Source organism: Tamandua tetradactyla, chromosome 3, assembly GCF_023851605.1.
Source record: "Tamandua tetradactyla isolate mTamTet1 chromosome 3, mTamTet1.pri, whole genome shotgun sequence".
NCBI lineage: Eukaryota > Metazoa > Chordata > Mammalia > Pilosa > Myrmecophagidae > Tamandua > Tamandua tetradactyla.
Window position 1 is genome coordinate 16,990,710 of NC_135329.1, and position 26,518 is coordinate 17,017,227.

Below are 26,518 nucleotides of genomic sequence, written 5' to 3' on the forward strand. Positions count from 1 at the left end.
GAGCTTGAGGGCAGAGACTATTTCACTCCTTTTGCTATTCCCAACTGCAAAATACTGACATGTAGAAAAACTGCTCCTGGGAGATCTTACTGATATTGAGTCAGTAAGAAAGCATCAATTTCACTAGCAGACATTTAATGCAAAACAGGGTCAGATGATGGAATAGAATAAAAAGCCAGAAATAGCTGCACACATGTATAAACAACTGATTTTTGATACAGATGCTAAGGCAATTCAGTGCAGAAAGAGAATCTTTTCAACAACTGGTACTGGAACAATTGGATAATCATAGGCAAAAATACTAACTTCAGTCCATAGCTGTGGTTGGCAGAATAAGGCGACCCCCCCCTAAAAACTCCAATGCCCTATTCCCTGGAACCTGTGAATATGTTACTTTATATGGAAAAAAGACTTTGCAGATGTAATTAGAGTTAAGGACTATGAAGTGAGCAGATGATCCTGGATTATCCTGGCAGGCCTAATACTAATCACATGTATCCTGGATTATCCTGGCGGGCCTAAACTAATCACATGTATACTTAAAAACAGCAGATAAGGCGGAAGTGTAGAGCAGAAAGATGCAGCCTAAAAAGGGCTTGACCAGCCATTGCTGGCTTTGAAAACGGAAGAAGGGGGCCATGAGATAAGGAGTGTGGCAGCCCCTAGAAGCTGAGAATGGCCCTCAGCTCACAGCCAGAAATGGTGACCCAAGAAAGTGGGGTCCCAAGTCCTACAACCACAAGGAACTGAATTCTGCCAACAACTCAAATATGAGCAAGGAAAGGGATTCTCCTATAAATCTCCAGAAAGGAACACAGCCTGCTGTCATCTTGATTTAGCCTGGTGAGACCTGTGTGAAAACTTTTAAATCTCAATAAGGGGGCTATTAAAACATGAACAAAATTTTTGCAAAAGATATTAATAGGCTTCTGGCCTACAGAACTGTAAGATACTTAATTTGTATTAAGCCACTAAGTTTATGGTAATTTGTCATAGCAGCAATAGAAAATCAATAAAATAGCTCATACCACTTTCAAAAATTACTCAAAATGGTCCACAGACCTAAATGTAAAGCTTAAAAGCCGTAAAACTCCTGGGAGAAAACTTTTTATGTTTTTTGTGGTAGGCAAAGATTAGTTAGATATTACACCAGAAATATGATTGATAAATTCGCTTTCATCAAAAGGAGAAAGGAATTATATGCAAAAGAAACTATTAATAGGATAAAAAGACAAGCCACAGACTAGGAAAAAATATTTATAAATCATATGTCTGATAAAAGACTTGTCTCCGGAATATATAAAGAACTCTCATAACTCAATAATAGGAAAACAAAATCGAACAAAAAAAAGAGCATAAGATTTTAATAGACAATACACCAAAGAACATATACAGATGGGAAATAAGTACATGAAAAGATGTTCTAAATCATTAGTCATAGAAAAATGAAAATTACAACCACAAGGAGATTCGACTATACAAGTGTTCATGAAGATGTAGACCCACTGGAACTGTCACACCTGCTGGTGGGAATGTAAATGGTGCAACCACTTGGGAAAACAGGTTAGTAGTTTCCTAAAAAGTTAAACTTACACTTAACCGTATTATCTAGTCATTCTACTTTTAGGTATTTATCTTAGGGGAATGGAAACATATATTCTTGTAAAGATTGTAGATGAATGTAGCAACTTTACTTTAAATAGCCTCAAACTGGAAGTAATCCAATGTCCATTACCAGGTGAATGGATAAACAAGCTATGGGATATCCATGCAATGGAATACTACTCAGCAATAAAAAGGAATGAATTATTGATACACACAACATGGATGAATCTCTCAATAAGGTTGTGTGGAAGAACCCAAACAAACAAACAAAAAAGAGTACATGCTGCACAGCTTAATGTATATCAAATTCGAGGAAATGTAAACTAACATGTAGTGACAGAAAGCAGATCACTAATTGCCTAGAGAAGTGGGGAGTGGGAGGAGCAGGAAGCAGGGATTATGAAGGAGCAGGAAGAACATTTTGGGGGTGATGAATGTTTCACTGTCTTGATTGGGATGATGATTACATGGATGTATACATATGTCAGAACCTAGCAAACTGTTCCTTTTAAGTAGGTGTCATTTATTGTCAATGATACTTCAATAAGGTTGCTTTTAAAAATACAATAAAATAAGAGAAAATTTTATGAGCAAATAAAAGGCAGGATGAGACGGAGGTGCCAACAAATTGTTTCGTAAGGCACCATTAGAGAAAGGAAAGATGGGGTCTCTTTGGATGCCTTGGAAAGGGATACCAGCGGCCATGGAGAAGAGCAGAATTGCTTGTGGGCTCGGATCACCTGAAGAGGTGTAAGTCATAAGATACACAACATCTCAGAAAAGAGTGGGAGGAGGCACGCCTACAATGAAGCCCAGACAGGTATATTGAGGGGGCAAATGGATCCCCAGTGGTTTCTATTTCTAAATTCGTGCGCGTAGTTTATCTCATATTGATAGAGTTGGGTGGTGTCCCACGTGTAAGCTGCGACGTCCAATTAAGAGTGAAGATAACCCCTTAAAATCAATGATCAGAAAATGCCTCGCAATCAATAAAGAAGTGACACAAGGAGGAAATCACGAGTTTCAAATCCCTGGATTTTCTTGTCACCTCTGGTCCGCACAGTTCTCTCTCGCCGGCTCGCCCCGCCCCGCCCCGCTCGCCCCGCCCCGCCCCGCTCGCCCCGCCCTGCTCGCCTTTTCCTTCCGGAAAGGCTCCTCTCGGCTGCGCTGGAGGCCGAACTGGCTCCTCGGGCCCCTCCCGCACCGCAGCGCGCAGCCGCAGTAGAGTCGCTTTACGGCCGTAGAAGAGGGTGGGTCACAAGTTGAGGTAGGAAGACGATGTGAGGGGCGGGAGAAAGACGCTTTTTGCGACAGGGCGTAATTGACGGGGAAGGCGGCGCGACAGCAGCTGGAGGGCAGAGAGGAGGCGGGTTCGTGTTTCCCGGGCCGAACCGGGTTGTGGGGGGCGCAGGTCTTGGGCAGGGGCGGTAGCAAAAGACAGGCCGTGACAGCATGGGTGAAGGGGAGCGGGGTGAGAGAAGCTTTGGGTTGCTTTGGGTGATGGGTGGGTCCGAGCAGCTGGCGGGCCGGAGTCCTAGCTTCAGGCCGGGGATCTGACCCTTGGTTGGTGTCCCCCCCCAAATCCGCAGCGCGGCCGGTCCTGTCCTCGTCATGAGGCCGCAGCAGGCCCCGGTGTCTGGGAAGGTCTTCATTCAGCGAGACTACAGCAGTGGCACACGCTGCCAGTTCCAGACCAAGTTCCCCGCGGAGCTGGAGAACCGGGTACGCAGCCTGACTCCCCGGGGCGGGGGAAACTTCCCAGAGACCGGAGGGGGGCTCGCCTGGCACTCGCGGTTCTGGCAAGGGAGAGGCAGAGAAGGCGGCCTTGGCCAAACGTGTACGAAAAGGACCACTGAGCAACACCTGGTCTTGGCAGGAGGAAGAATAAGGTCCCGGGTGTGATGACCGACCCTGTAGAACTCTGTGATGCCCCTTACGGGGGTCGGTACCCTCTAGCCTGCTTTCCCGACTGTCCCCCACCCCGGGTTATTGACAGCAGTGATGAGCAGCTAATTCCTGAGACTCCAGGCCACCTCACTGTGCAAGTTGTAAGCTGTATCTTCCTAGCTCGCCACGCAAGAGAAATCATCATTCTCGTGACTGGCGTTTGTGCCACTGTTCTGGTCGCGCTTTTCGGCAAAGAGTTAAGAGCTGTGCCAGGCAATGCAGTCAGGCCTCCTTGGGACCTGAAAAACCGTAGAGCGTTAGATGGGTCTGGACTGGAAAGTAGCTAAGAACAAGGCCTCAAACTCTTCGCTCCCAGTTGTGATCACTGGGAGCACCTATATTGGCCTGTATATCAAAACTATTCTCAGAATATTTGGGGCAACCTTGACTACAAAAATGGAAGAATGGGATTTGTTTCCCCTTCCTTTGGATTTACCTCGAAAACAATGATAATAAAATGTATCTTATTGTAAGATTATAATTTGGGTGTGTGTGTGTGTGTGTGTTCTTGTGTTTACATGTCTGCACCCACCCAAAAAGAGATTGTTTTGGTCTTGAGCCGTGTTACCTTAGTTTTCTGTTCAGAGGTCAGTTACTGGTTAGATGGGAGCTGGTTTTGTGGCTCTTTCCTCTTTGGCAGTTTACTCAGACTGACAGATGATTAGGCATGCCTGGGTGTGGGGATAGGAAATGCTGGTTATGAAATGGTAGGTGTAGATGAGTCTGTACTAGAGAAATGTGTAGCAGTCATTTAAAGGCAGCTTGTAGCCAGGTGATTTACTCTACCTGATTACCGAGTTTGGAAAATCAACAACCATCAGTTATAGTATTCGTCTTTCCTTTAGCCTGATTTATATCCGTGGGCAGGATAGTGGCCCAAGTATGTTCCTTAAATGCCTTATAAAGATGTTTTGTAGATCAGCTTGTTTGTGAAATGCCATGTAAATACTGTTGTCTGTTTTCACGATGTTCTGCATTAACTCAGCCCGACTGTAGGTGGACTTCCATGGCTGTCTGAAGAGGCAGACATTCAGCAAGTTGCCTAATTGGATAGAGCTACTGGATGTTGTTTTTCAAATAATTTAATAACACATTTAACATGTTTTGCAAGTTGAGACAAGGAGTGGATCAAATGTTTTATTTTTAAACTTCTTATGGAAGCAAGACTAATACTATTTATGTAATTTCAGATCAGAATGTAAACTTTTTTCACCACAGTTATTTGAATGTTAACAAGATTCCTTTGTTTATAGATTGTGAAGTAACTTCAAACTCATAGTCTAGCCAAATTTGTGTGTGCAGAATCAGACATTGGCCTTCCACTCTCTGTGTGTGGTAGAGCCTTTATTATATAGTCTGAATACGGCAACACAATGTAGTCAGTACTCCACTGATTCTTACAATAAATTGATGTTCTTAAATTCTGGAGTCCTTTTATTCTTTGATTTCATGTAGCTTGGAAATGCTTGTGGTACTGAGTACTATACGGAATGTTATATGGTGCTGTTCAGTTGTGCCTTTGAAAAAAAAATTTTAATGTTGGGTTAAAACACTAGCTTATACTTTAAACAGCTTTGGAAAGCTTTGATTTTTTTTTTCTGTGCTGAGATTAAATTTAAATTATAGATTTGAATTTTTCTTGCTTTGTTTGAGGGAAAATTAAAAGGCTTCTCTCTTTTTCTACAACTTACCCTGGAAATTTTACTGATTGTTCTGCTACTAGGTCTGCTATTCCTTTTGTGAAAACATCACAGTTGGCAACTTAATGTAGGAAGAAACTAATATACAAACGTTTTTTAAAACTTGTAAGCATTTCAAAAAAAAAACATTTATGCTCTTTTAATTTGGGAGTGAAGGCAAGTTCTGTCAAAGAGTTTACTTTATCCACTGCCTGTTGGACTGTAATATTTTAAAGTCTTTGTGCTTTATTGCCAGAACATTTGTTTAAAGGAAGCTTTATTCTCATTTTAGCCAAAATATAAACATTTTAGATAGCCTTAGTCTCAGTTGAACAGAAATGAGTGTGTTATCTTTGGGTCATTTCATTATTCCCTTACATACCTTTAAAAATATGTCTCTACATCTTGTCTGTAGGGATTGCCTTTTGACTTGCCACTCTGATCACTTTAAGCTTTAGCATTATGCATTCTATCACATTATTCAACAAATAACAACAGTTCTGGGAAAATAAACCTAATTTGTACTTCCATTCTGATTTTCAACGTTTGTTAGCCTGAATTTGTATTTGGCTCCAACTTCACATATCTCCAAATTTTGACCTCACTCCTGTAGTAATTCCAAGTGCCCAAGCAGGACACAAACATCCCTTCATAGTGCCTAAAGAGAAGACAAAAATGCTGAAATTTGTCCTCTTGAGTCTCGTTTATTACATATATAATTTGCATTTACTGATATCTTCAATGCTTTACTTTTATTTCCCTTTTCTTTTTAAATAACCTTTCTTTTTTAAATGTTTTTTCTTTTTTTTAAATAACCTTTCAAAGATGTGGTTTTTTTTCTTTTTTTATTTTATTTGTTTTTGGTTTCAAAGACATGTTTTTATTTACTTTTTTTTTTTACCTTTTATTCATCTTTTTTTTCTTTTTTATTAACCTTTAAAAAAGTCCTTGACCTTGGATTTTTTTTTTTGTGACCTACAATTGGCTTCCATCCTTCAAAATATTGTAATCTCAGAATAACTCTTGAGAATTAATATTTCTGGTATATACAGAAATAATCTGAAAAAAATAAGATGTTTCTGGGTTGGAGCCTATGATTTCAAATCATTGTGTCTGAAGAATAAATCAGGGATTTCTTTATCAGATCAAATAGTATAAGCAAATCAAATGTGAGTATTTTATATCATCTAGACTTGTAAATTTACTAATTGGCAAACTGAAGGTATTTAACCTGGTTATAGTTACATGAACTTAATAATTTATAATTGTTATTCTCCCAAGTCTATTTTCAGGAAATGAAAACTCTTTGACTTAGGTTCCCTAGATGACAATCTTGATATCTCATCTTCAAGTAGTGGATCAAAGAAAGAACACTAGCCTGGCTCTTAGCACCATCTCCACCCACCTAATCCTTGTCAGTAAAATTCTAACATCCTGAAATTAAATGTAGCTCCTTTTGAAAATAGGTAGAACCACCACAACTTTAAGGTTACATTAAAGTTTTTCATGCCACTGGCTTGAGTCCTCATGGTTTTCCATGCAAAGAACATAAACGATATAGCTCCCTCTACCCTAGAGGATTTTAACAGCGTAAGGGTGATGATCATAAATTGTTTTACATTTAAAAAATTATATTCTTGAGATGTTTTATCCCAAACTGTATAATGAGGTTCTTTGATTTTTTTTTTCTGAATCTATTTCCATACAAAGATTGACAAGAGAGAATTAATATATTTGTAGTTGATATTTTTAGGAATAAGGGAGGCATTATGTGCGAAGGCAGCCAAGGGTAAGAACAGATAAATTGTGGCTTGTTATCAAGAATGATAGTATTGGATGAAATGCTCTACTAATTGGCCTTGAAAGTGCTAGGATAAAGAATTGAGATTTGAAATCTACAAATTACTGTTGGGAGAAAAAGTAAATTGATATTGGAAGAATAAAATAAAAGCAGATGATTAGAGTGAAAAATGAGTGACAATAATTGGGATATTACCTACTTCTCTTAAAAAGGGGAGAGGGTAAAAAAAAAAAAGGGGGGAGAGGGTTAACAATAATAGTATCAGTGTAAATGGAAGATAATGATGTCACTGTCTAGAAAGGGGTTAATAGGAAAGACTTAGCATAAAGAGTTATGTGATAGTTTAGAATTTTGCCGTATTCAGTGTGAGGTTTCAGTAATAAAATAGTTACTTTACAAGAGATGAGACATTGAGTAAACAGAATATAGAATTTGCACCTTTTAGATACTTCTGCTTAAAATGTCCTTTCTTCCTTTTTTTGCCTAGAAAATTCCAGTATGTAGGTACTCAATTTAAAATTACCTGTTCTCCCTAGATAAAGAGAACTTCTCCTTCTTTTGTGCTCCCGCTATACTTTATATCCCTCTGTTATAGCACCTTGTCAATTTATTACATTTTTCTATTTACATGCCTGCTCTGCCTCACATGAATATAAACTCTTTGAGGACTGAGACAGTATCTTATTCATCTTTCTTTAAGGCCTGTCAGTGTCAGGCCAGATGGTAGGTATTTAGTATATGTGAATATAAGTGAATGGATAGATTGTATAATAATTTACTTGAAGTCAGTGTAAAGAATAAAGTGCCAAATTGAGCCTTGAAGATATCCAGTGTCCATAAGAGGGACAAAATTAAATAAACTCAAGGCAGTTTCAATAACATAAGTCCAGATTAAATCATCTAAAAAAAGTTTGGTATTAGATAAGAATGGTGATAAATGGCAAAATAAATTAGTAGAAGCAAACATTAGTGAGTTACTGATCTTTTTCTTTCTTTCTTCCCTACAGATTGATAGACAGCAGTTCGAAGAAACAGTTCGAACGTTAAATAACCTTTATGCAGAAGCAGAGAAGCTTGGGGGCCAGTCATACCTTGAAGGCTGTTTGGCGTGTTTAACGGCATATACCATTTTCTTATGCATGGAAACTCATTATGAGAAGGTGAGGCTATGTTTGTTTTCACAAAATTTCTTAAAATCATAAAGAACATGAGTCTATTACATGTTTATGTTTACATGGTGACAATTGCCGCAAAATTTATAGGGGCGTTTCTAATCATTCACATTTTGTTTTCAGTCCTAACATCTGACTGAATGTTAGGGGCACATAGGAAAGAGTCCTGAGCCTTTCAGAAACAGGTCACAGTTGGTCTGTCAACTCAAAGTTGGCATGTCAGTGTTCATATTGTGCCTATAATTATGAAGAATGTAAGAAATCTGTATGTTTTCACTCTGCCCAACTCTCTGAGATTCTTTTTTAACTCGATTCTCCAAATTTCTATCTTCATTCTTATGCTCCAACCTGAGTTCTCTTTCAGACTGCCAGCTGGCTTCTCAATTGAGAATGTCCAAAAGTCAAACCTCAAGCCTCCTCATTTTGGTTAACAGCACTCCTGTCTTTTCAGTACCATCTTTAGGTGTGCAGGATAAGGAAGAGAGAAAAATTGATCAGTTGTCATAGAGTGAAATATTTACTGCTTTCCCATTCATTAACTTTTTATGGGTTCCTCTGTCACGCTGCTAGTTTATGCCTTTATTATCCTTCTCCTAGACTATTAAAATAGTCTCCCAATTAATCTCAGGTCCTCCATTCTCTTCTTTTCCAATATATCTATTGCTGTCTTCCTAAAACACAGCTTTATATCCCCCACCACTCCTGCCTTCCTTGGATTTCTATTTATAGCCACCAGTAAAATTCCCTCACTTCATCTTTCAGCCGAACTCACTTACTCACTGGTTACCGAACATACCCTCCATGGTTTTCCTCCACCTAGAAGGCCATTCTTTCTGTGTTCAAATCCCACCGTTCCCTTAGTCCCACTTCCACTTAATTTTTCCTTACTCTTCTAATTAGAATTCTCTCTTTTCTCTTTATCCCCACAACATTTTGTTTGGATCTGTTTTACGGCAGTTGTCACTCTCTACTTTGGACTATGGCAGTTAACATTCTTGTCTTATTTGCCCTTCAAGTATAAATTTTTCTTGAAGTCAAGGATAATGCCTTAACCTTTTTTTGTATTCTTCCTAATGCCTACTGCTGTGCCTTGGAAATAGTAGGTACTTATTAAATATGTATTAAATTAATGACTTTAAGTTATTCACAGTAAACCCCTAATATATCATTAAATTCTTACAATGTTTAGAAAATGAAATCCTGTCAGAATATCTGCATTATTACCATCTGATAGAGATGACCATGTGATTACCTTGCACTCCATGTAATGAGGAGCAGATACAGTTGCAACTAAAATTATTTTGAACTCCTAATTAAAAATGTTCCTGTGTTCTTCATAAAATCCTGACATGTATTCTTTCAGTGTTGTTATAATCCTATCTCATGTAAAAGGGTATATTTAAATAACTAAATTAGTAGTTTATATACTTATCCATATCATACAGAAAAGCAACCAACTTTCATTCGTGTTTAATGTCCTAGCATTCAAAGTAGTAATTAGTAAGGATTGGTATCAGTTTTCAGTCTGTTTGGTCTTAGTATCTCCTCTTTAAATAATAAATATCGAGTTCTGTTAGTAAGCTTCTTTTGGTGCCTGAAGGGACAGGGGCTTCATTCATTGCTTATCACATGCTAGGTAATGTGCAGGGGGTGGAATTGAACAAGGCAAACATGATTGCTGACCTTTTGGTCTTTATGATTTAGTGGCAACAACTGATAATAACAAGGAAACAAAACCAACAAAACTGTAAATTGTATGAAGTGAAAAAAAAAACTGTAAATTTGATAATTGCATTGAAGGAGACAAACTGGCCTAAGATAGAAAATAATAGGAAGGACCCTAAATTGATTGTGTAGTGAGAAAAGGCCTCTGAAGTGATAACACTTAAGCTAATATGTGAAGGATGAAAAGCCTGGGACAGTTCTTGGAGATCAATATATGCCAAGACCCAGAGGGCTTGATGGGTCCTCGGAAGTGAAAGAATGCCCCTGTGGCCGGAGAAGAGGGGGACAAGGATGGCTGTAGATGAATTTGAAGAATAAGCAGGAGCTGTATAATGCGGGACTGTGTAATCCATGGAAAGATGTTTAGATTTTATTTTTCCGTGAATTTGGAAGCTATTCAAAAGTTTTAAGCAGGAGAATGACATGGTCATCCAATATTCATTTTAAAAAGATCCCTTTGCTCTGTGGAGAAAAGGTGTGAGTGGCCTTAGGAAAGCAGTTGTTAGAAAGCTCTGAAGAAGTCCAAGCAAGAGATGATGATAGTTCACACTAGGTAATGAGCAGTGGAGATGGAAGGAGGAGGACAAAATCACCCGTAATTGAAAACAGAATCAAGAAAAGCTGACTGTGGGAGGGGAGAGTGAAGCTGAATTGATATAAAAACTGTCATCCACGGATGGCCACTTAAAGTCATGTATAATATTGCCAATTTAAGGTAGAAATACAACCTCTAGAAAATTTTATTCATGGTTAGTTGCTTGAGTCATCATTTCACTGTACCTTTTAGATTTGTTCATAAAATTTTACTTTTTATATATCAAAGTGTATTTGTTAAAATTGATACATCTCCTACCAATGTAAGTAGTAAAAGGAAATTGTAATTGAATGCCAGCCAACTCATTTACTAATTGTGAGATCTTGGACAAGTTATTTAATCTGAGTTTTTTCAGCTGAAAACTAGAGCTTAGAATTACTAAATTGTCTCACATATAGTAGATGCTTAGTATACAGTATTTTCTTAACATAGATTTTAAAATGCAGTTAGCGTTATATAACTTCTAATCTTCTATTTATGTACGCACGTATGTGATTTCTTTATTTCAAGTGTAAGTAATCTGTTTTAACAGCTGGCAATTTATTTAGATGCTAATACATTTAGCAGTTCTCAGTATCAAGAATACAATGAAAATTGATCCCACAGTAGGTTTGTGTGTGTAAAAACATTTTGTTTTATTTTTTGAAATAACTAGAAAAATCTGCAATCACATTCTTAGGCAGTAATTTCCACTTATAAGTAAGCTGGAAGTCAGTTAAAATTTTTGTGCAATCCACTATATCTTTTAACTTGAGTATATAGGGAGTATATAAGGTACTACGTTATGGTTCTAATCAAGATCTCTCTTTTGTAGGTTGTAGAGCAAGTATTACAGGACAAATAAAGACCAAATTAAATTAATCAAGCAATAATGATTAATTATGATTTAGTGGCATAGCCACTTTTAAAAACAAGTGATTTTTTTTAAGAAACTGGGTATACATAACTAGATATGTGAAATGAATAATTAGTGATCATAATTAAGATATAAAGAACCTATACTTTTAAAAGAAAAGTTTTAAATTTGTTTGTAATTTTGATCAAATGAGCACCCCACCCCCACTCTTTGTCTCCTAGGAATTTCTGTGCTATTGTTTTCTACTTTATGAAAGGACAAGGTTGAGTCATTTAGTCTTTATTGTTTTAAACACTAAAATTCCTACTCCACAAACAGCAAGCCAAATATAAAAGTGCTTAGTATCTGTCATGTGGGTTGAAATTATAAATAGGCCTTTTAAATCTCATAGAACAATCATGCCTTTTTGTCCTATAATATGCTGTTTATTGGTATAGAATGAAGATAAAGCCTTCACTGTCATTTCTCTATTGTTGTAACTCATTATAATTAAGGAACAAATGGGCTTGTAGAAGATTCTCCTCTCAGTAGCAGTATACCTTGTCCATCAACTAGAAAATGCCCCTTCTGCCTATAAGCTATAATCTGTAAAATGAGCACAGGAAATTTGGATACTTTATGAAAATACTAAGATCTTGCTGTTCTCGCTTAGCCTTGCTTAGGCTTAATATTCTCAGGGAGGAGAGTAGCCTTTCCTGAGGTTTGATTGTGTTTACCTTTGTAAACATTATACAAACTGAGGGGTTTTTTTGAGTGTTTGTGAATAACAGGAGTAATTTTGTTATATATAATGGTTTGTTTTGACATTGATTTACTAAAAATAATGTATGCATAAAATGTCAACATAATGTTTCTTTGGATGAGAATGGTGCTTTGTCTTGTCAGGGATGCTGTATGAGTTTACTCTTGTTAATGCTTTTATATTGCTAGAGACTGAGAGTTTAGATGCGTCATGCTTAGGACAGTAATGCCTTCATCAAAATACTAGAAGAGGATTTAAAGTTACACAAAAAGAAAACTAATTATTTTCTTTCTGAGCTGATACCTGAATACACATAAATGTTACTAAAGTTTAAATGAAAACTCTTCCCAACAAAGATTGCTTGATGCAAATAAAGGAATGCCATTTTTGTGTTAGTAATCTGTACCCAAGAAGAGAGGGAAGAAAGCTGTTCTGAAGGAATCCTTTTTTTGAAACCAGCCATGCAAGCATTTTTCTGAGTGTCTCCCCGAGCATTAATGGACAAGGGTGAGGGGAGACTGACTCTCCAGTTTCCAGTTCTGGCAGGTGAGCTAAGAAGGAAATTGGAGAAAAGATTGAGAGTCTGGAGCTGGGCACCTTTATGAGCTACTTCCTTCTATTAATTATTTGAGGATGATTGACAAACTATGATACAAAGATAGTACCAAAGATTTTTTTTTTAGCTTGTAAACACCAGGAAAATTCAAATTCCTTGAGAGTTGGAAATAAAAGAATGATATATATATATATTCAGGTAATTAGGTGAAAAATATCTTTTAGAAATAATATTCTTAATTTACTAAACACAAAATTCTGGACCTGCAGCTTGTTCTTTTTATGCTATTTTTAAAAAGCATAAAACATGAGATTATATTATCCCAGAAATTTAACCTGAATAAACTATTTTCCTTGAATGAAAAAATTCTTTATATGAACATGTTTTATATTCTAAATCAATTTATTTTGAAAAACATCTAAACTGTAATATCCCAATTTGTTGCTTTAGCCTGATAAATTATACACCCACCCTTAAATCATTGCTTATTTTCCAACTTAATTTTCATACAGTTCTTTTTACCCTTTCTGTTGTTATCACATTTGTCTATGACTTGATCATTTGCCAATAGTGTGAATGTAGAGAAATAGATATTAATTTAAAGAGCTGGATCAAAGCCTCTTTGAACATTAAGCCCAGAAAAGGGTTATGATGACTTTGAATCTGAAATAAAACATGTAACTCTTTGATTTTGGATATAGCTATTAAGATTTATTTCCTTTTAGTTTATCTGCCTCAGAATTGCCCTTATTAAATCTGGAGATTTGGCAATTTCCAGAAGTTCCTTTGTGTCTTATCTGGTTTTTGTCTGCATTTGCCTTGACTTTTACAACCTTAATACTAAACTTATAAATTGAAGGTCCCATCTAGGACATGAGAGCAAACTATGGAGTAGCACTACATGCAGCCATAGAAATGATATGACACTTAGGGTCATCAGAAACTCCATGGCAGCTAAAGCCCACATGCTTTACAAAGAAAATAAACTCTTCCGTTTTAAAATGACTGGGCTACTTTTTTGTTATAGGCTAACCTGTATCATTACTTAAAGCAGTTGAAAACATACAAAAGAAAGAAGGAACAATTCTTTAAGTATTAAAAAGAAAGCCACAGGGTAGGCCATGGTGGCTCAGCAGGCAGAGTTCTCGCCTGCCATGCCAGAGACCTGGGTTCTATTCCCAGTGCCTGCCCATGCAAGAAAAAAAAAGAAAGCCAGGAACTATGCTTTTTACAAGATGTCATATGAACAACACTTTATGAGAGTAGGGCCAGAGAAAAAGCATAACTAACTATTGTGTTCAGAACTGTATTCCTCCATATGAATAGCTATATGCCTTGCTTTGAAAACTAATTCTGCTGCCTGAATATTTTGAGATCTCGCTGACACTTAAAAAGAAATCTGATGAAATTTGTAAAAAGCTGTGGTGTTTCTTTCTGTCAGGTTCTGAAGAAAGTCTCCAAATACATTCAAGAACAAAATGAGAAGATATATGCTCCCCAAGGCCTCCTCCTGACAGATCCCATTGAAAGAGGACTTCGAGTTGTATCTTTTTAGTCCGGATCAAAAGGCCATAATATTTATAAAAAGAAAATTCTGAAAGTACTTTTTGACATTGCCTAGAAAGAATTTAATCCCTATCTCTTGTATTCACCATAGGAAGATTCTATGTTAATTGCATGCCTGTCTCAAACATTTTTCTGGAAGCATGTCTCTTCTCTGTGTGTATGGCGCAGGTTTTTGCAGATTGTTTAGTATTCTGGTTGTTGACTTTCTTGGTGGTTCTAGGGGCATATTGTAGTAATAATGGGGGTGGCATGAGTAATGCATTTCAGCTGCAGAAACTCTGAACCTAAAGCCCCTTTGAAATGCATAAACTCATAATGTGTGGTGAGACTTGTCATCCAAATGAATTGCAGTTCCATAGGTTCATCTGACTAGCTGAAATCAGTTACAGCTGCCAGATGTATAATTTCATTACCTTTGACATACTGTGCATATTTTTAGAGTCAGTAAGCTTTGAAAATCAGTAAGTGAATTTGGTAAATAAAATTGCAAAAAAACTAATTTAGCTTGATAACTGGAGTAATAAGTAAAATAATTTAAAAAAAATCAAGATCGCATAATCCAAGGCCTTTAACTGGTTATTACAGTATACAGCAATAATTCTTAAACTTTTAGGGGTCATGAACCCTCTCCTAAGGTATAATTTTACATACAATTTCAGGAGGTTTTCAAACCCCTTAATTCATACCTCCACGGACTCTCAGTTAAGAACTCCCTACTCTTACAATAAAGGAACCTTTTTTCAGAAGTGTTTTCAAAAAATGAAAATAAATAGTAAATGTTTAGGAAGGAACTAGATGTAGAGTCCTATAAGTAATTACATTTCTTAAAATTTTCAGCACCGTATTTAACTTGAGTAAAAATAAAGCAGATTTAAAGGAAAGTGTGTACAGAGCACATACATCTTCTTGCCATTGTTACCGTTTATGTTTTTTTTCTAAGGTGTGTTTTCTTAACAGCCATGCTGTTAGATTGAAATAACCATTTATGAAGACAGAGGCATGAGCAGTGGAAGATAAACCATAGAATTAAAGGTAAATGCAAAATTATATGATTTACATTCAGTTCTTGCAAATTTGGAGGATACATAGATTTTCTTCCCTGCGTGGTAAATAAATCCTTAAATAATGGTGTATTTGCTATATTGAATTAATATATAAGCTTATCACTATATTAATTTGATATTTAAAATTGTATTTAACCATAGCTCTATTTTATGATGCAGAATTTAAACATGATTTTTGGGGGTGCAAGGGTAGTTCAGTAGTAGAATTCTGGCCTGCCATGTGGGAGACACGGGTTCAATTCCCGTCCCATGCACTTCCCAAACAAACAAACAAATGAAAAGCCAAACAGGAAATTCAGCAAATGGTGCTGCAATAAGGGGATACTTACATGGAAAAAGAATGAAATGTGACCTCTACCATACAGCATATAAACAAAAACAAAACAAACAAACAAAAAAACTAAACATGATTTTTTTTCCTGTATTTTTTTCAGACTGGTTTTGTTGTGCCTTAGTTTTGTTCTAGGGGCAGGAATGTGTGTGGTATTTGTCTTCTTTTGTTTAATATTTCAGAACTATTATAGGCATTTAAGTAGTTGGGTTTTGCATATAAAAATCAATTCAGAAATTTTCCTGCCTATGTGACAAATGGTTTTAATAACCAAAGGGACATTTTGGAAGCGAATAGGAAACTCTGAATATTTCATTTACTGTATTTAAATAGCTTCAGAGCCCTATAGAAGAAACGTTAACCTAGTAGGTGGAGCCATAAATTTAATCCCTTTGTTTAAAGTTTTTATGCTATTGTAAGTCCATATATAATACCCTTGAATAAATGAGAAACAAAGTGATTAGTAGTAATAGGAATCTATGGCAACATCATGTTGTGACTTTCTGGAACTAGTTTCCAGTTCTTGAAGCCGTAGGATGTTAGCACAGCCTTCTAAGTGGCAGAAAATAATACTTCATTGTTTCTGTCAATTTCAATAATGTGCTCTTTCTACAGATACTGTTCTGCTACTGCATTTTTCTAATTGACTTTGTTTGCAGGTATCTGTCACTAATTAACAGGCACAAAAACAGAATGTACCAAAGCAGACATATTCCTTCCCAAAGCAACAATAGTAACAATAGTTATCATTTTGGGTTGCCTACTATGTTCCAGGTATTGTATAGAGGATTTCTAATTCTGACAAGATTTCTGTAAAATAAATATTTCTCTGACATGGGTGAAATGATATGCTCAAGGTCATACAGCTTGTGAGTGCAGTATTGGAATATGAACCCCAAGTCTGATTAGCCTTAAAACCCACACCAACACCAATTTCCTATGCAGCAGCAGAAACATAGAGAAGGGAAAGAGTTCATCAGATTATTCCAAGTATTTATCCCCCCCCTTTTTTTTGCAATACTTAAAATAATAATTGTTTCTGTACTGTGTATTGAATCCTCCAACCAATCAATGTTTCAAAGCTATTTTCCTTTAGCACTAGTGAACATATCACCTGAATTCTTAAAACTCAAAGATATAAATAATGACATGCTCTGCCATAGTTTATGTCTTTCAAAAAGCTCTGTTTTAGAACACTTAGCATTTCTTGCCCATATACTTTTCTCTTAACAATTTCTAAACTGATATTTCTCAAATGCACAATCAGGAACCTTATGTGTGGTTTTTGTTACATGCCATTGGAGTAAGTTTGTTTTATCAATTGCAGCTGCCTTGAATTGGCACAATCCATTTGTCATGACTCATTTTGCTGCTATTATTACTAAATAGAATGTTTTTCTGAGGTGGTGTGGGGTTTTGAGCAATTACACACCAGAGGCTAATCTATCAATATTCAAACAACTGTGAAATTTTGAAATGGGAAAGATTTACATTAGGAGCCTCTGGATAGTTTCATGAATGCAAATATTTTTGTTCAACACAATTTAGCTTTCAAAGCTATGTTCATCAGGGCCAGGACCTAGTGTGGGCTGAGATCTTGGAGGAAAGGGAAGATCTGTAAGGATAAATAATTCAGCTTTACTGTTTTTTTCAGGTGTGCAGATTGAAGCATTTGGTGGGAATTAATGATTTAATAAAAGAATACACAGACCATGAGGATGGCCTTTATTTAAAAAAAGAGCTTCAAACAAAAATATTTCTAATTTAATTTTTTAACTTCTTACAGATATTAAACAGTCACATCTTTATAGTCACATTATTAAATAGACATTATATTTTCTCTTTTTGAATTAAGAATGTTTTATTTTAAAAATGGAATAAATTATTATTCTATCACAATATATTAGTGGTAACAAAGATCGCTAACATTTGTTGGCATTTACTATGTGCCAAGCACTGTTATAAATGCTTAATTTAATCATGACAACAGTCCTACAAGGTAGGTACTGTTATCCCTGTTTTTCAGATGAAGAAACAGGCAGAGAGAAGGTAAGTTACTTGTCCAAGATTAAACAACTTGTAGGCAGCAGATCCAGGATTACAGTTGAGGCAGAGGGCTCCAGGGTCTTCCCTTAATCTCTGTGGTGTACTACCCCTCATGACACGATTGGGAAAAGATTTAACTATACTTGGATTTCTAGGCTATTGAGCTGTGTACTCACCTAGGCAAAAAGTCCAGATCTAAAGATTTTATTAAATAGAATCCTGGATTAACAGAATATAGTCCGCATATTATGAATTCATATCACTTGGGGTAAGAGAGACCTTTTTAGAGATTATTTTTAACATCCTTTCTAAAACTTTTATTTTTTCCCTCTCTAATTATAGATCCCACCTTAAGCTGGGACCCTCATCTGTCCACTGGCCAATCACAGAGTGTCCCCTACCTCCTCTCCAGAGCATCATTCCTTTGTATCTGCTGCCAGAGCCATGGTGCCATTTACTCCAAGGACTAACTTTCTAAAATTCCACGCCTGGGGTGACTCCAGTCGCTCAGCATCCACTTTGTGTCTCAAAATTGTGTAGGACTCTGTCATCTTTTGATTAGTTTCTGAGAAAACACAATGAAGCATTTCACTTTTTTATTCAAAGCCATGTAATAAAATATACCGTCATCCCAATGCAAAGTTGATTTCTTAAGTGCCATCAGTACCATTGGTTCTCTTCATTCCTCTTGGTAAGCTTCCCACATGACTTTAGATTTCAAGAAGTCATATCTTCACCAGTGTTCAGTTTTATTCCCCCAAGTTAATAAAATGCTCTTCTCTGGGATTTTGGTGAGGGATAGGCTGTACCTGAGGTTTTGCTAATAATGCACCTCCCTGATTTCAAGGAACTACCAGTTTTGCCATGAGTCAGATCTTAAAATCAATTTTTGCTGTTTAGTTTCTTAAACTAGAGCTCATTAGAAAAATAATGTATAATGTTATTTGTTTTATTATAGCAGTTAATCTTAATTAAACCAGTATTTAATGCAATTTCTAGTTATTTTCTTTGGAGAACTTTGTTATTATTGCATTACCATGAATGTTGGGAAGATGTGTGTTTTGCTTGTTCATTACAAAAAATACGTAAGCACAATAAAGTGGATGCTAAACCATCAAATACATAAATGTTTCCTGCTGTGTCCCTGAATGTGTAATAAGCAAGTGTAATAAATATTTTAATTATAGTTTTGTTATAAATATAACTTATGAGGAAAAATTTGATAGGAATAATACTGTATATTGCTGGTTTTTAACAGTCCCTTCTGGCAAACCTTAAGAATCCTAGACCTTCCTTATATACAGTATTCAGTGCACAGAAATCTTATGATTCAGATAAAGTGATTTCCAAGTACAACTCCCAAGTCTAGGTCAACATTTCTAGTCCTTTTGTCTGTACATTTCTTAGTATCAGGGTTTCGTATGCCCTTAGTTCACCTTTGGGAGTTCTGAGCACTGTATTTAGGAGAGAGTTAAGAAATGTATTAGGAGAGAATGAAACAATTATAAATTTTACTTTCAGAGATATTGTAGGTGCTAATACTGGATTTATCTTTCAGATTTAATTTTTCTTATGGGTTTGTTAGATAGTCAATAAATCCCATAAGTTGTGTATTATTTTAATTGTATAAAACCCTTTTGTTACTTTACAGCCTGTAATAGTGTGTCTGTCTGCCTTTTAAATCGTTGCAATAACTTTGCTGATATATTAACATGAGTAAAACTTTTCTTAAACAAATTGTCTCTGTGTCATATTTGGTGTGATTTGGTAAAGTGTTAAACAATATGGCATTCAATCTGGCAGATAGACACTACTAGAATCACTGGTGTAGTATAGCCTAGTATTTGTAAACAAACATCTCACATTTATATAGTGCATAACATCTTTCAGTTTTTACATGCTTTATATCATAAGAGTGGGTATGGTAGAATAGGTAAAAATCAAGAAATAGTCTTTAATAGCCAAAAATGTAGTAAAAGAAATAAAAGATTGAATCATTTCATTAGAAAAAAGGTATTGCAGTTATTGTTACCATTTTGGATCATCCAATGGCTCAGTGTTTAAAAATGATGTGGATTTATAGAGAACATCAGCTTATAAGATATAGTCTGTGTTCTGACATTTTCTTTTGTGAGCTCATTTTTCTACACAATGAAATTAATATTAAATAATATATGTAGTCAGTAATCAAAAAAGAGGTAATAAACCTCAGTTAAGTTCTTTCCATATTCCACTTGGCACTGGCTCCTAGGATAAGCTAAAATCAGTTTCTCAAGAGTTAACATGCTTTGTTTTGTTGTCTTATGTAAAGGAAATCAGAGATTTAGTGTTCTACTTGATTTATATACTTATCTACCCCACTCCCCACTTAGCATCGTTCTCTTCTTCCCCATCCCAACCCCTCTCCCCAACAAAGGAGATTATAAATTCCATGAGGACAGTGATTGTTTCATATTTATCCTTGTTTCTAACCAAGCATCATAAACAGTGTTAACATATAGTTAGTGCTCTCGTGTTTGTAAAGCGAATAAAGGAATGTGATATAGTCTTGACAATCAGATTGTTAACCTCACAAGAAAGTTACTCTACCACACGTTGATTAATAAGGTCTTTGACAAATTAGTGATTTGTATGCTCCCCTGTAAAGTCTTCTGCTAAGATTGGGAAGAGAGAAGGAATGAAGTTTTAAGACATGCAACTAGGTGAATGAATCTTAAGAACTCTGTTGAATGAAATGTCAGCAACAAAAAGACAAATATGCCTCAATCATATGGACTAACTATAATATAAAAATTCAGTGAACTTAAGTCGAGAGCATTGGTTATCAGGTTGGGGCTATTGCAAAGGGTCCTAGACTAAGCTCTTAAAGCGGTCACATACATTCAGGAGATGTAACTGTTAATTCTAAATTCTGAGGTATTGGGCTGTTTGTATATAACATGGTCTTTCCAGGAAACTTCATATATATATGTGACGCATGAGACTCAGAATTAGAGCTCTGAAGCTATGAAAGTCAGCAGTATCCCATACAGGAACTGTTTAAAAGTTGAAAAAATGATCAGACATCGAGTAGAGATATGAATGAAGCTGACCTGGATAGGACTAAGGTATATCAGAAAACTGGGTAAAGAATGATATGGTCCACATTTTAAAACTTCAACTTCTGTGTGAGACCAAAGGGAGAGATGTTGGTGCAAAATTTATATTTTGGGCAGTGCATTTCCTAATTTAACTTGTATGGTAGTTTAGTTGAACACCGTAAGTACATGGAATCTTGAATAGGGTGTGAGATTTTGTTGGTTTGTCCAAGTTAGTGTGATGCCCCGATAAATCCCAGAGTGATTTGGGCAGTGAATAAAGAAGTATTTGCAAAGTCCCCTTGGGGGAATGGGGAGAAAGGAGGACATATTCAACTTCCCTGTTTGGAGAATTTCTGATATTCTCGCAAGCAATGAAGACAACCAAATCAATAGGCCAAGCCCTCAATCTTGGGGTTTGTCCCTGCAAAGGATAAGCTAACCCTACTTAAAATTAGGCCTAAGAGTCACTCCCAGAGAACCTCTTTTGTTGCTCAGATGTGGCCTCTCTCTCTAAGCCAACTCAGCAGATGAGCTCACTGCCTTCCCTCTTATGTGGGACATGACTCCCAGGGGTGTAAATCTTCCTGGCAACATGGGACAGAAAGCCCAGGATGAGCCGGGCCCCAGCATCAAGAGACTGAGAAAGTCTTCTTGACCAAAAGGGAGAGGACAGAAATGTGACAAAGTTTCAGTGGCTGAGAGATTTCAGAGTTGAGAGGTTATCCTGGAGGTTATTCTTATGTATTATATAGATATCCCTTTTTTAGTTTATAGAGTGGCTAGAGGGAAGTACCTGAAACTTGTGAAACTGTGTTCCAGTAGCCTAGATTTTTGAACACGACTGTATAAAGATAGAACGTTTACAATGTGACTGTGTGCTTGTGAAAACCTTGTGTTTGATGCTCCTTATATCCAGGGTATGGACAGATGAGTAAAAAGTATGGATAAAATAAATAAATAAATAAATAAAAGGAGGGATAAAGGGTAAAATAAATTGGGTAGATGGAGATAAAAGAGTGGTCAATAAAAGAGAGGAGTAATGGTATATATGAATTTTTTTCTTTTTTTATATTTCTTTTTCTGGAGTGATGCAAATGTTCTAAAAAATTATTATGGTGATGAATACACAACTATGTGATGATATTGTGAGCCATCAGTTGTACACCATGTATAGAATGTGTGTGTGTGAAGATTTCTCAATTGAAGAAAGAAAAAAAAAAGATTGGGAGGAGCAAAGTATCTGTGGCTCATACTCCATTAAAGTGGGCTTTTTGCCCAGAGATAACTACTCTTGAGGAGTCCAGTGACCTTTCTCTTCAAGATTAGTCATTCCTAAACCTGGCTGATATCAGAATAATCTGCATAGTTCTTTTAAAATACAGATTCCTGAGGCTTAACTCAGACAGGCCTTATAAATTACAGTCTAATGGGAATTAGAAACCTGTATTATTAAGCTCCCCGAGGATGTCCTGATGCAGTCAGGTTTTGCACCATTGCTCCAGAATCCTTGTTCACACTGGTTCCATAAGTCCAGGTTTCTGAGAATTGGATACCTTGCTGAGGTAGAATAGTAGGCCTAGAGAAAGAAAAGGAATTGCATTCAAAACTTCTGGGGTAGAAATAAGATAAATAAGGAATAAAATCTCTTACTCATACTTTGTCATTATTTTCTATATCCTCAACATTGCTAATTTATTGTGATGTTTAATCTAGCTAAGAACAAAACTAGAAAACATTTTAGAGTATATTTATTTCTCCTTAACTCTTTTACATTAATTTAATTGGATAAAAGTTCATTTTTAGGATTACCACTTGTCAAAGCTCTCCAAGGACCTAATAAAGTGTCAGTGATACTTTGTGCTCATTTGCATCCCTGCTAGTATATTTCTCTATACAAAGTTTTTTAAAAAAAGTGTACAAAATGTGCATGTCTCATTAGCAGATGAAATGAATCAGTTCGTAATCTAACATCACCAGAGGTGAATCTAAGAGTGCAAATCCCAACTGTGAGTAGGGCAAAGTGGTCCCCGTCCTCATTTGTGCATCAACATCAGTACATAGAACCATCATATGTGACCAGCTTGAAATCTCTTAACTCAGCAAACGTGTAAGTGTGGAGGATTTCATTTTTACCCCCTACAAGAGCTGGAGTAAATGATTTTATAACATTAACTTGCAATAACCAAAACTTGGAAATGTATAGAAGACAGCAAATACCCAATTAGCATCTTATTTGTCCTGAACTGTTGTTGAGATTGCCAAATACGCCCTAGGAACAATAAAATAGACTCCAGTTGAGGATACAGGTTATCTCTAGAGAAGCGAGAAGAGGAAAGGGGCCAGGAAAGCACTAAGGGTTTAGACTGAATTCTTTTTTTTTTTTTTTTATAACTCAGATGCAGCTTCATTCAGTGTTTTAACATGATTACTTTACAATTAGGTATTATTGTGCTGTCCGTTTTTGAGTTTTTGTATCTAGTCCTGCTGCGCAGTCTGTATCCCATCAGCTCCAATTACCCATTATCTTACCCTGTTTCTAACTCCTACTGAACTCTGTTACCAATGACATATTCCAAGTTTATTCTCGAATGTCAATTCACATCATTGGGACCATACAGTATTTGTCTTTTAGTTTTTGGCTAGACTCACTCAGCATAATGTTCTCTAGGTCCATCCATGTTATTACATGCTTCATAAGTTTATCCTGTCTTAAAGCTGCATAATATTCCATCGTATGTATATACCACAGTTTGTTTAGCCACTCGTCTGTTGATGGACATTTTAGCTGTTTCCATCTCTTTGCAATTGTAAATAACGCTGCTATAAACATTGGTGTGCAAATGTCCGTTTGAGTTTTTGCCCTTAATTCCTTTGAGTAGATTCCCAGCAATGGTATTGCTGGGTCGTATGGCAATTCTATATTCAGCTTTTTGAGGAACCGCCAAACTGCCTTCCACAGTGGTTGCACCATTTGACATTCCCACCAACAGTGGATAAGTGTGCCTCTTTCACCGCATCCTCTCCAGCACTTGTCATTTTCTGTTTTGTTGATAATGGCCATTCTGGTGGGTGTGAGATGATATCTCCTTGTGGTTTTGATTTGCATTTCTCTAATGGCCAGGGACATTGAGCATCTCTTCATGTGCCTTTTGGCTATTTGTATTTCCTCCTTTGAGAGGTGTCTATTCAAGTCTTTTTCCCATTTTGTAATTGGGTTGGCTGTCTTTTTGTTGTTGAGTTGAACAATCTCTTTATAAATTCTGGATACTAGACCTTTATCTGATATGTCATTTCCAAATATTGTTTCCCATTATGTAGGCTGTCTTTCTACTTTCTTGATGAAGTTCTTTGATGCACAAAAGTGTTTAATTTTGAGGAGTTCCCATTTATTTATTTCCTTCTTCAGTGCTCTTGCTTTAGGTTTAAGGTCCATAAAACTGCCTCCAATTGTAAGATTCATAAGATATCTCCCTACATATTCCTCTAACTGTTTTATGGTCTTAGACCTAATGTTTAGATCTTTGATCCATTTTGAGTTAACTTTTGTGTAGGGTGTGAGATATGGGTCTTCTTTCATTCTTTTGCATATGGATATCCAGTTCTCTAGGCACCATTTATTGAAGAGACTGTTCTGTCCCAAGTGAGTTGGCTTGACTGCCTTATCAAAGATCAAATGTCCATAGATGAGAGGGTCTATATCTGAGCACTCTATTCGATTCCATTGGTCGACATATCTATCTTTATGCCAATACCATGCTGTTTTGACCACTGTGGCTTCATAATACGCCTTAAAGTCCGGCATCGCTAGACCTCCAGCTTCGTTTTTTTTCCTTAAGATGTTTTTAGCAATTCGGGGCACCCTGCCCTTCCAGATAAATTTGCTTATTGGTTTTTCTATTTCTGAAAAATAAGTTGTTGGGATTTTGATTGGTATTGCATTGAATCTGTAAATCAATTTAGGTAGGATTGACACCTTAACTATATTTAGTCTTCCAATCCATGAACACGGTATGCCCTTCCATCTATTTAGGTCTTCTGTGATTTCTTTTAGCAGTTTTTTGTAGTTTTCTTTATATAGGTTTTTTGTTTCTTTGGTTAAATTTATTCCTAGGTATTTTATTCTTTTAGTTGCAATTGTAAATGGGATTCGTTTCTTGATTTCCCCCTCCGCTTGTTCATTGTTAGTGTATAGAAATGCTACAGATTTTTGAATGTTGATCTTGTAACCTGCTACTTTGCTGTACTCATTTATTAGCTCTAGTAGTTTTGTTGTGGATTTTTCCAGGTTTTCGACGTATAGTATCATATCGTCTGCAAACAGTGATAGTTTTACTTCTTCCTTTCCAATTTTGATGCCTTGTATTTCTTTTTCTTGTCTAATTGCTCTGGCTAGAACCTCCAACACAATGTTGAATAATAGTGGTGATAGTGGACATCCTTGTCTTGTTCCTGATCTTAGGGGGAAAGTTTTCAATTTTTCCCCATTGAGGATGATATTAGCTGTGGGTTTTTCATATATTCCCTCTATCATTTTAAGGAAGTTCCCTTGTATTCCTATCTTTTGAAGTGTTTTCAACAGGAAAGGATGTTGAATCTTGTCAAATGCCTTCTCTGCATCAATTGAGATGATCATGTGATTTTTCTGCTTTGCTTTGTTGATATGGTGTATTACATTAATTGATTTTCTTATGTTGAACCATCCTTGCATACCTGGGATGAATCCTACTTGGTCATGATGTATAATTCTTTTAATGTGTTGTTGGATACGATTTGCTAGAATTTTATTGAGGATTTTTGCATCTATATTCATTAGAGAGATTGGCCTGTAGTTTTCTTTTTTTGTAATATCTTTGCCTGGTTTTGGTATGAGGGTGATGTTGGCTTCATAGAATGAATTAGGTAGTTTTCCCTCCGCTTTGATTTTTTTGAAGAGTTTGAGGAGAATTGGTACTAATTCTTTCTGGAATGTTTGATAGAATTCACATGTGAAGCCATCTGGTCCTGGACTTTTCTTTTCAGGAAGCCTTTGAATGACTTATTCAATTTCTTTACTTGTGATTGGTTTGTTGAAGTCATCTATGTCTTCCTGAGTCAAAGTTGGTTGTTCATGTCTTTCCAGGAACCCCTCCATTTCCTCTAAATTGTTGTATTTATTAGCGTAAAGTTGTTCATAGTATCCTGTTATTACCTCCTTTATTTCTGTAAGGTCAGTAGTTATGTCTCCTCTTCCATTTCTGATCTTATTTATTTGCATCCTCTCTCTTCTTCTTTTTGTCAATCTTGCTAAGGGCCCATCAATCTTATTGATTTTCTCATAGAACCAACTTACGGCCGTATTGATTTTCTCTATTGTTTTCATGTTTTCAAGTTCATTTATTTCTGCTCTAATCTTTGTTATTTCTTTCCTTTTGCTTGCTTTGGGATTAGTTTGCTGTTCTTTCTCCAGTTCTTCCAAGTGAACAGTTAATTCCTGCATATCTGCCTTTTCTTCTTTTCTGATAAAGGCATTTAGGGCAATAAATTTCCCTCTTAGCACTGCCTTTGCTGCATCCCATAAGTTTTGATATGTTGTGTTTTCATTTTCATTCGCCTCGAGGTATTTGCTAATTTCTCTAGCAATTTCTTCTTTGACCCACTCGTTGTTTAAGAGTGTGTTGTTGAGCCTCCACGTATTTGTGAATTTTCTGGCACTCCGCCTATTATTGATTTCCAACTTCATTCCTTTATGATCCGAGAAAGTGTTGTGTATGATT

General features: G+C 36.3%; 1 protein-coding gene across 3 annotated transcripts; it reads left to right on the plus strand.

The window, feature by feature from the left end:
- The first annotated feature begins 2,847 nt into the window (after positions 1-2,847).
- Positions 2,848-19,434, plus strand: GOLGA7 (golgin A7). 3 transcript variants are annotated; one of them, XM_077152571.1, is made up of 6 exons: positions 2,848-2,872; positions 3,195-3,327; positions 8,040-8,192; positions 14,120-14,221; positions 15,214-15,276; positions 18,028-19,434. In XM_077152571.1, the coding sequence occupies exons 2-5, from the start codon at positions 3,217-3,219 to the stop codon at positions 15,259-15,261; spliced, it is 414 nt and encodes a 137-aa protein (XP_077008686.1). In that variant the 5' UTR covers positions 2,848-2,872; positions 3,195-3,216; the 3' UTR covers positions 15,262-15,276; positions 18,028-19,434. The 3 variants fall into 3 exon arrangements, with proteins under 3 accessions (XP_077008686.1, XP_077008684.1, XP_077008685.1); XM_077152569.1 differs by lacking the exon at positions 2,848-2,872 and adding an exon at positions 2,878-2,975 and having other exon boundaries at positions 18,028-19,433; XM_077152570.1 differs by lacking the exon at positions 2,848-2,872 and adding an exon at positions 2,961-3,076.
- Positions 19,435-26,518: the final 7,084 nt, after the last annotated feature.

Bases quoted from the DNA above. Each gene is read 5' to 3' on its own strand.
- GOLGA7 (XM_077152571.1), top strand. From the start codon at position 3,217: ATGAGGCCGCAGCAGGCCCCGGTGTCTGGGAAGGTCTTCATTCAGCGA. The intron at 3,328-8,039 runs GTACGCAGCCTG...TCTTCCCTACAG, and splicing joins CCGCGGAGCTGGAGAACCGG to ATTGATAGACAGCAGTTCGA. The intron at 14,222-15,213 runs GTATCTTTTTAG...CCATGCTGTTAG, and splicing joins TTGAAAGAGGACTTCGAGTT to ATTGAAATAACCATTTATGA.